This window comes from Salvelinus fontinalis, unplaced genomic scaffold, assembly GCF_029448725.1.
Source record: "Salvelinus fontinalis isolate EN_2023a unplaced genomic scaffold, ASM2944872v1 scaffold_0037, whole genome shotgun sequence".
Classification (NCBI taxonomy): Eukaryota; Metazoa; Chordata; class Actinopteri; order Salmoniformes; family Salmonidae; genus Salvelinus; species Salvelinus fontinalis.
In genome coordinates, this window is record NW_026600246.1 from 516,540 (window position 1) to 527,347 (window position 10,808).

The 10,808-nt window shown below is 45.0% G+C and overlaps 1 protein-coding gene across 1 annotated transcript in view; it reads right to left on the reverse strand.

Moving 5' to 3' along the window:
• Nucleotides 1-10,808, reverse strand: part of rgs11 (regulator of G protein signaling 11) — a 72,399-nt gene that overhangs the window by 40,302 nt on the left and 21,289 nt on the right. Inside the window, exon 6 of the mRNA XM_055910939.1 lies at nucleotides 3,215-3,273. Within this exon, the coding sequence (XP_055766914.1) occupies nucleotides 3,215-3,273 (59 nt within the window). The remainder of the gene's footprint in view (nucleotides 1-3,214; nucleotides 3,274-10,808) is intronic.

Consider the following 10,808-nt stretch of genomic DNA (forward strand, 5'->3'; position numbering starts at 1 on the left):
ACTGATGGACAGACAGTGTAGGATGTTCTCCTGAAGAGGAGAGGGGATGAGAAGGACGGTTAGTGATCCTACTGATGGACAGACAGTGTAGGATGTTCTCCTGAAGAGGAGAGGGGATGAGAAGGACAGAAGGACGGTTAGTGATCCTACTGAAGGACGGTTAGTGATCCTACTGAAGGACGGTTAGTGATCCTACTGAAGGACGGTTAGTGATCCTACTGAAGGACGGTTAGTGATCCTACTGGAGGACGGTTAGTGATCCTACTGGAGGACGGTTAGTGATCCTACTGAAGGACGGTTAGTGATCCTACTGAAGGACGGTTAGTGATCCTACTGATGGACAGACAGTGTAGGATGTTCTCCTGAAGAGGAGAGGGGATGAGAAGGACGGTTAGTGATCCTACTGATGGACAGACAGTGTAGGATGTTCTCCTGAAGAGGAGAGGGGATGAGAAGGACGGTTAGTGATCCTACTGATGGACAGACAGTGTAGGATGTTCTCCTGAAGAGGAGAGGGGATGAGAAGGACGGTTAGTGATCCTACTGATGGACAGACAGTGTAGGATGTTCTCCTGAAGAGGAGAGGGGATGAGAAGGACGGTTAGTGATCCTACTGATGGACAGACAGTGTAGGATGTTCTCCTGAAGAGGAGAGGGGATGAGAAGGACGGTTAGTGATCCTACTGATGGACAGACAGTGTAGGATGTTCTCCTGAAGAGGAGAGGGGATGAGAAGGACGGTTAGTGATCCTACTGATGGACAGACAGTGTAGGATGTTCTCCTGAAGAGGAGAGGGGATGAGAAGGACGGTTAGTGATCCTACTGATGGACAGACAGTGTAGGATGTTCTCCTGAAGAGGAGAGGGGATGAGAAGGACGGTTAGTGATCCTACTGATGGACAGACAGTGTAGGATGTTCTCCTGAAGAGGAGAGGGGATGAGAAGGACAGAAGGACGGTTAGTGATCCTACTGATGGACAGACAGTGTAGGATGTTCTCCTGAAGAGGAGAGGGGATGAGAAGGACAGAAGGACGGTTAGTGATCCTACTGATGGACAGACAGTGTAGGATGTTCTCCTGAAGAGGAGAGGGGATGAGAAGGACAGAAGGACGGTTAGTGATCCTACTGATGGACAGACAGTGTAAGATGTTCTCCTGAAGAGGAGAGGGGATGAGAAGGACAGAAGGACGGTTAGTGATCCTACTGATGGACAGACAGTGTAGGATGTTCTCCTGAAGAGGAGAGGGGATGAGAAGGACAGAAGGACGGTTAGTGATCCTACTGATGGACAGACAGTGTAGGATGTTCTCCTGAAGAGGAGAGGGGATGAGAAGGACAGAAGGACGGTTAGTGATCCTACTGAAGGACAGACAGATAGTGTAGATAGGAAAGGTTTACTAAAGATTTAGGAAATGTTTAGGAAAACTTTGGTTAGTAGGTTAGACTAGTTAAAGGATTAATAAAGGTTTAGTAAATGGTTAATACAGGTTTAGTAAAGGGTTAGTAAAGGGTTAATACAGGTTTAGTAAAGGGTTGGTCCATAGGTTGGAATAGTTTGTAAAGTGTTAATAAAGGTTTAGTAAAGGGTTAATACAGGTTTAGTAAAGGGTTAATACAGGTTTAGTAAAGGGTTAATACAGGTTTAGTAAAGGGTTAATACAGGTTTAGTAAATGTTTAGTAAAGGGTTAATACAGGTTTAGTAAATGTTTAGTAAAGGGTTAATACAGGTTTAGTAAAGGTTTAGTAAAGGGTTAATACATGTTTAGTAAAGGGTTAATACAGGTTTAGTAAAGGGTTAGTAAAGGGTTAATACAGGTTTAGTAAAGGGTTAATACAGGTTTAGTAAAGGGTTAATACAGGTTTAGTAAAGGGTTAATACAGGTTTAGTAAAGGGTTAATACAGGTTTAGTAAAGGGTTAATACAGGTTTAGTAAAGGGTTAGTAAAGTGTTAATAAAAGTTTAGTAAAGGGTTAATACAGGTTTAGTAAAGGGTTAATACAGGTTTAGTAAAGGGTTAATACAGGTTTAGTAAAGGGTTAATACAGGTTTAGTAAATGTTTAGTAAAGGGTTAATACAGGTTTAGTAAAGGGTTAGTAAAGGGTTAATACAGGTTTAGTAAAGGGTTAATACAGGTTTAGTAAAGGGTTAATACAGGTTTAGTAAAGGGTTAGTAAAGGGTTAATACAGGTTTAGTAAAGGGTTAATAAAGGTTTAGTAAAGGGTTAATACAGGTTTAGTAAAGGGTTAATACAGGTTTAGTAAAGGGTTAGTAAAGGGTTAATACAGGTTTAGTAAAGGGTTAGTAAAGGGTTAATACAGGTTTAGTAAAGGGTTAGTAAAGGGTTAATACAGGTTTAGTAAAGGGTTAATACAGGTTTAGTAAAGGGTTAATGCAGGTTTAGTAAATGTTTAGTAAAGGGTTAATACAGGTCTAGTAAATGTTTAGTAAAGGGTTAATACAGGTTTAGTAAAGGTTTAGTAAAGGGTTAATACAGGTTTAGTAAAGGTTTAGTAAATGTTTAGTAAAGGGTTAATACAGGTTTAGTAAAGGGTTAATACAGGTTTAGTAAATGTTTAGTAAAGGGTTAATACAGGTTTAGTAAATGTTTAGTAAAGGGTTAATACAGGTTTAGTAAAGGGTTAATACAGGTTTAGTAAAGGTTTAGTAAAGGGTTAATACAGGTTTAGTAAAGGGTTAGTAAAGGGTTAATACAGGTTTAGTAAAGGTATAGTAAAGGGTTAATACAGGTTTAGTAAAGGTATAGTAAAGGGTTAATACAGGTTTAGTAAAGGTATAGTAAAGGGTTAATACAGGTTTAGTAAAGGGTTAATACAGGTTTAGTAAAGGTTTAGTAAAGGGTTAATACAGGTTTAGTAAAGGTATAGTAAAGGGTTAATACAGGTTTAGTAAAGGGTTAATACAGGTTTAGTAAAGGTATAGTAAAGGGTTAATACAGGTTTAGTAGAGGGTTAATACAGGTTTAGTAAAGGTATAGTAAAGGGTTAATACAGGTTTAGTAAAGGGTTAATACAGGTTTAGTAAAGGTATAGTAAAGGGTTAATACAGGTTTAGTAAAGGGTTAATACAGGTTTAGTAAATGTTTAGTAAAGGGTTAATACAGGTTTAGTAAAGGTTTAGTAAAGGGTTAATACCGGTTTAGTAAAGGGTTAGTAAAGGTTTGGCAACGATTAGAGGTTAGAATAGTCACCTTCTCATAGTCCACCAGCTCCCCCTGTTTCCTGATGTTCTTCTTAGCCAGATAGATCGCTGGACAGATAGAGATAAGATGACCAGTTTAGACCATACACACTGGAGTCAAAGAAATGACAGAAGTCACAACATACAACTTACATACTCAACCCTCAACTCTCAACCCTTATCTCTTAACCCTCAACTCTCAACCCTCAACCCTCATCTCTTAACCCTCAACTCTCAACCCTCAACTCTTAACCCTCAACTCTTAACCCTCAACCCTCATCTCTTAACCCTTATCTCTTAACCCTCAACTCTTAACCCTCAACTCTTAACCCTCAACTCTTAACCCTCATCTCTTAACCCTCATCTCTTAACCCTCAACTCTTAACCCTCAACCCTCAACTCTTAACCCTCAACCCTCATCTCTTAACCCTTATCTCTTAACCCTCAACTCTTAACCCTCAACTCTTAACCCTCAACTCTTAACCCCCATCTCTTAACCCCCATCTCTTAACCCTCATCTCTTAACCCTCATCTCTTAACCCTCATCTCTTAACCCTCATCTCTTAACCCTCAACTCTTAACTCTCAACCCTTAACCCTCAACCCTTAACCCTCAACTCTTAACCCTCATCTCTTAACCCTCAACCATCAACTCTTAACCTTTAACCCTCAACTCTTAACCCTCAACTCTTAACCCTCAACTCTTAACCCTTAACTCTTAACCCTCATCTCTTAACCCTCAACTCTTAACCTTTAACCCTCAACTCTTAACCCTCATCTCTTAACCCTCAACTCTTAACCCTCAACTCTTAACCCTCAACTCTTAACCCTCAACCCTCAACTCTTAACCCTCAACTCTTAACCCTCATCTCTTAACCCTCAACCCTCAACTCTTAACCCTCAACTCTTAACCCTCAACTCTTAACCCTCAACCCTCAACTCTTAACCCTCAACTCTTAACCTTTAACCCTCAACTATTAACCCTCAACTCTTAACCCTCAACTCTTAACCCTCAACTCTTAACCTTTAACCCTCAACCCTTAACCCTCAACTCTTAACCCTCAACTCTTAACCCTCAACCCTCAACCCTCAACTCTTAACCCTCAACTCTCAACTCTTAACCCTCAACTCTTAACCCTCATCTCTTAACCCTCAACTCTTAACCCTCAACTCTTAACCCTCAACTCTTAACCCTCAAACCTCAACCCTTAACCCTCAACCCTTAACCCTCAACTCTTAACCCTCAACTCTTAACCCTCAACCCTCAACCCTCAACTCTTAACCCTCAACTCTCAACTCTTAACCCTCAACTCTTAACCCTCATCTCTTAACCCTCAACTCTTAACCCTCAACTCTTAACCCTCAACTCTTAACCCTCAACCCTTAACCCTCAACCCTTAACCCTCAACTCTTAACCCTCAACTCTTAACCCTCAACCCTCAAACCTCAACTCTTAACCCTCAACTCTTAACCCTCAACTCTTAACCCTCAACTCTTAACCCTCAACTCTTAACCCTCAACCCTCAAACCTCAACTCTTAACCCTCAACTCTTAACCCTCAACTCTTAACCCTCAACTCTTAACCCTCAACTCTTAACCCTCAACTCTTAACCCTCAACTCTTAACCCTCAACTCTTAACCCTCAACCCTCAAACCTCAACTCTTAACCCTCATCTCTTAACCCTCAACTCTTAACCCTCAACTCTTAACCCTCAACTCTTAACCCTCAACCCTCAACCTTTAACCATTAACCCTTAACCCTCAACCCTTTAACCCTTAAAGATTGACTGTCACTCCTTATCCCTTTGAAAACGGCCTATAAGGCATCGATATGAGTCAGAAACATTTTTGTCTCAAAATTGACTACGAAGTGTAAATAGGATAAATATGGGCACAAAGTCAGTATTTTCTAAAATGTAGTTTGGAACCTGAGTGGGTCACAACGAGTAAATGAAGCTACGTTTTGGATTAGAATTATGTAAACAATTCACGCCCCCTTTTTCCAAGCTCAACGTGGAAATCACTCCTCCACCCACTTCCCTTTATTGGATGGTTCTGTTGTTATAATTCCCCCAATGCTTTCAAAGGATCACGGCCGTTTGAGATTGAAACGCCCTATACAGATTGAAAAGCCCTATACAGATTGAAAAGCCCTATACAGATTGAAAAGCACTATACAGATTGAAAAGCACTATACAGATTGAAATGCCCTATACAGATTGAAAAGCCCTATACAGATTGGAAAGCCCTATACAGATTGAAAAGCCCTATACAGATTGAAATGCCCTATACAGATTGAAAAGCCCTATACAGATTGAAAAGCCCTATACAGATTGAAAAGCCCTATACAGATTGAAATGCCCTATACAGATTGAAAAGCCCTATACAGATTGAAAAGCCCTATACAGATTGAAAAGCCCTATACAGATTGAAAAGCCCTATACAGATTGAAAAGCCCTATACAGATTGAAAAGCCCTATACAGATTGAAACGCCCTATACAGATTGAAAAGCCCTATACAGATTGAAAAACCCTATACAGATTGAAAAGCCCTATACAGATTGGACGTTTGAGACTGAAAAGCCCTATACAGATTGAAACGCCCTATACAGATTGAAAAGCCCTATACAGATTGAAAAGCCCTATACAGATTGAAAAGCCCTATACAGATTGACCACAACTATGGTTTGCATGCCCTTCCAAAGTACCCTAATACCCTACCGTTCGGAATAGGTGGTTGGGGTTCAATGGTCCCCAATGGTGGTGAGAATACCGTTAGCTAGACTATAGATGGCTGGTATGTATCTGGTTATGTATATTTTGATAATCATTATCCCTGTCATCGCTAGTATAGCTGACGTTGGCTTGTTAGCTACCTAACTAGCTAGCTAGCTAAAGTTAGCCTACCTAACTAGCTAGCTAGCTAAAGTTAGCCTACCTAACTAGCTAGCTAGCCTACCTAACTAGCTAGCTAGCTAAAGTTAGCTACCTAACTAGCTAGCTAGCTAAAGTTAGCCTACCTAACTAGCTAGCTAGCTAAAGTTAGCCTACCTAACTAGCTAGCTAGCTAAAGTTAGCCTACCTAACTAGCTAGCTAAAGTTAGCCTACCTAACTAGCTAGCTAAAGTTAGCCTACCTAACTAGCTAGCTAGCTAAAGTTAGCTACCTAACTAACTAGCTAGCTAAAGTTAGCTACCTAACTAGCTAGCTAGCTAAAGTTAGCCTACCTCAATACAACTCAGATTTGGCTTGGAAACACGATTTGCCAAAAGGCACCAAAAGGACTCTCGGACAATGAGAAACAAGATTCTCTGGTCTGATGAAATCAAGATTGAACTCTTTGGCCAGGTACAAAGTGTCTGGAGGAAACCTGGCACCATCCCTATGGTGAAGCATGGTGGTGGCAGCAGCATTTTCAGCAGCAGGGACTGGGAGACTAGTCAAGATCGAGGGAAAGATGAGCAGAGCAAAGTAAAGAGAGATCCTTAATGAAAACCTCCTCCAGAGCGCTCAGGACCTTCCAACAGGACAACGGCCCAGGAGCCAAAACAATGGAGCTCATTCTCTCCCTCATCAATTTCGAGGGTCCAGCCGAGACACCTGCCATGGGCCAACTGAGGGGACAGTTCGGGACCGCCCAGTGGGAGGATGTGATAGTGGTGGATGGCCATGGGCCAACTGAGGGGACAGTTCAGGACCGCCCAGTGGGAGGATGTGATAGTGGTGGATGGCCATGGGCCAACTGAGGGGACAGTTCAGGACCGCCCAGTGGGAGGATGTGATAGTGGTGGATGGCCATGGGCCAACTGAGGGGACAGTTCAGGACCGCCCAGTGGGAGGATGTGATAGTGGTGGATGGCCATGGGCCAACTGAGGGGACAGTTCAGGACCGCCCAGTGGGAGGATGTGATAGTGGTGGATGGCCATGGGCCAACTGAGGGGACAGTTCAGGACCGCCCAGTGGGAGGATGTGATAGTGGTGGATGGCCATGGACCAACTGAGGGGACAGTTCAGGACCGCCCAGTGGGAGGATGTGATAGTGGTGGATGGCCATGGGCCAACTGAGGGGACAGTTCAGGACCGCCCAGTGGGAGGATGTGATAGTGGTGGATGGCCATGGGCCAACTGAGGGGACAGTTCAGCACCGCCCATTGGGAGGATGTGATAGTCGTGGATGGCCATGGGCCAACTGAGGGGACAGTTCAGGACCGCCCAGTGGGAGGATCCGAACTTGAAAGCCGCCGCGGCCCAAGTGATAGTGGTGGATGGCCAACTACTTCAGGGGGTGAGTGACTGGCCATACCGTCATTTCCAAATCAAGCAATTTGTATCAGGTATAGCACCAACAGGGGGAACTTCGAGAGGTGCTGTTGCTGCCCTGACGAAACGTGGGAACCGTTCTCCAGCTGGCCCACACCCATCTGTTGGGCACCTGGGAATGGAGAAGACCCGGGAACAGGTTGGCGCCAGGTTCCACTGGCCCGGTATGAGGCGGGCCTTGGAAAACTATAGTATCAGGGTTAGGGTTAGAGGTGCTGTTGCTGCCATGACGAAACGTGGGAACTGTTCTCCAGCTGGCCCACACCCATTTGTTGGGGGAGCATCTGGGAATGGAGAAGACCCGGGAACAGGTCGACGCCCGATGTGAGGCGGGCCTTGGAAGACTATAGTATCAGGGTTAGGGTTAGAGGTGCTGTTGCTGCCCTGATGAAACGTGGGATCTGTTCTCCAGCTGGCCCACACCCATCTGTTGGGCACCTGGGAATGGAGAAGACCCGGGAACAGGTCGGCGCCCGGTTCCACTGGCCCGGTATGAGGCGGGCCTTGGAAGACTATTGCCAAAGCTGCCCGGAGTGTCAAATCACCGCCCCAAATGCACACTTCCCAAACCTGCTGGTCCCGCTACTGATCATCAGGGTGCCATTTGAACGGATCGCAGTAGACATAGTTGGGCCCCTGGTAAACATGGCACCAGGACACTGGCACATCCTGGTAAACATGGCACCAGGACACTGGTACATCCTGGTAAACATGGCACCAGGACACTGGTACATCCTGGTAAACATGGCACCAGGACACTGGTACATCCTGGTAAACATGGCACCAGGACACTGGTACATCCTGGTAAACATGGCACCAGGACACTGGTACATCCTGGTAAACATGGCACCAGGACACTGGTACATCCTGGTAAACATGGCACCAGGACACTGGTACATCCTGGTAAACATGGCACCAGGACACTGGTACATCCTGGTAAACATGGCACCAGGACACTGGTACATCCTGGTAATAGTAGATTATGCCACCCGATATCCCGAGGCCCCTATGGGCGGCAGTCTCCAAGGGAATTGCCCGGGAGCTATTCCACCTCTTCAACAAGCTGGGCATCCCGAACGAGATCCGGCCAAGGTATGAGCAGATCTGGACCTCCGTCTTTCAACCGCAGAGAGATGGGCTCGTCAAACATTTGGGGGGTATTAGACAGCGTTTTCGGGGCCGTCCTGGGGCCGAAAAGGGGCCGTCCTGTCCCAGGTACAGGGGACTAGGGGCCTTCCTGTCCCAGGTACAGGGGACTAGGGGCCGTCCTGTCCCAGGTACAGGGGACTAGGGGACATCCTGTCCCAGGTACAGGGGACTAGGTGCCTTCCTGTCCCAGGTACAGGGGACTAGGGGCCGTCCTGTCCCAGGTACAGGGGACTAGCTATGGGCCGTCCTGTCCCAGGTACAGGGGACTAGGGGTCGTTCTGTCCCAGGTACACAGGACAGGTACATGTGAAGTGGGCGCTAGACACTTAAATATTACCTGATATCACCAGACAGGAAGATATGACCACTCTGATATGTTACCATGTTACACATTACCACCGGACAACATGCCGATAGGCACAGTATCTGTATCTGGGAAGGACAATATCTGTATCTGGGAAGGACAGTATCTGTGTCTGGGAATGACAGTATCTGTATCTGGGAATGACAGTATCTGTATCGGCTAGGAATGACAGTATCTGTATCGGCTAGGAATGACAGTATCTGTATCGGCTAGGAATGACAGTATCTGTATCGGCTGGGAATGACAGTATCTGTATCGGCTGGGAATGACAGTATCTGTATCGGCTGGGAACGACAGTATCTGTATCGGCTGGGAACGACAGTATCTGTATCGGCTGGGAATGACAGTATCTGTATCTGGGAAAGACAGTATCTGTATCTGGGAATGACAGTATCTGTATCGGCTGGGAACGACAGTATCTGTATCTGGGAATGAAAGTATCTATATCTGGGAATGACAGTATCTGTATCGGCTGGGAATGACAGTATCTGTATCGGCTGGGAATGACAGTATCTGTATCGGCTGGGAATGACAGTATCTGTATCGGCTGGGAATGACAGTATCTGTATCGGCTGGAAATGACAGTATCTGTATCTGGGAAGGACAGTATCTGTATCGGCTGGGAACGACAGTACCTGTATCGGCTGGGAATGACAGTATCTGTATCGGCTGGGAATGACAGTATCTGTATCTGGGAAAGACAGTATCTGTATCTGGGAATGACAGTATCTGTATCGGCTGGGAATGACAGTATCTGTATCTGGGAATGACAGTATCTATATCGGCTGGGAATGACAGTATCTATATCTGGGAATGACAGTATCTATATCTGGGAATGACAGTATCTGTATCGGCTGGGAATGACAGTATCTGTATCGGCTGGGAATGACAGTATCTGTATCGGCTGGGAATGACAGTATCTGTATCGGCTGGGAATGACAGTATCTATATCTGGGAATGACAGTATCTGTATCGGCTGGGAATGACAGTATCTGTATCTGGGAATGACAGTATCTGTATCTGGGAATGACAGTATCTGTATCGGCTGGGAATGACAGTATCTGTATCGGCTGGGAATGACAGTATCTGTATCGGCTGGGAATGACAGTATCTGTATCGGCTGAGAATGACAGTATCTGTATCTGGGAATGACAGTATCTGTATCGGCTGGGAATGACAGTATCTGTATCGGCTGGGAATGACAGTATCTGTATCGGCTGGGAATGACAGTATCTATATCTGGGAATGACAGTATCTGTATCTGGGAATGACAGTATCTATATCGGCTGGGAATTACAGTATCTGTATCTGGGAATGACAGTATCTGTATCGGCTAGGAATGACAGTATCTGTATCGGCTGGGAATGACAGTATCTGGATCTGCTGGGACTGACAGTATCTATATCTGGGAATGACAGTATCTGTATCTGGGAATGACAGTATCTATATCTGGGAATGACAGTATCTGTATCGGCTGGGAATGACAGTATCTATATCTGGGAATGACAGTATCTGTATCTGGGAATGACAGTATCTGTATCTGGGAATGACAGTGTCTGTATCTGAGAATGACAGTATCTGTATCTGGGAATGACAGTATCTGTATCTGGGAATGACAGTGTCTGTATCTGGGAATGACAGTATCTGTATCTGGGAATGACAGTATCTGTATCGGCTGGGAATGACAGTATCTGTATCTGGGAATGACAGTATCTGTATCGGCTAGGAATGACAGTATCTGTATCGGCTGGGAATGACAGTATCTATATCT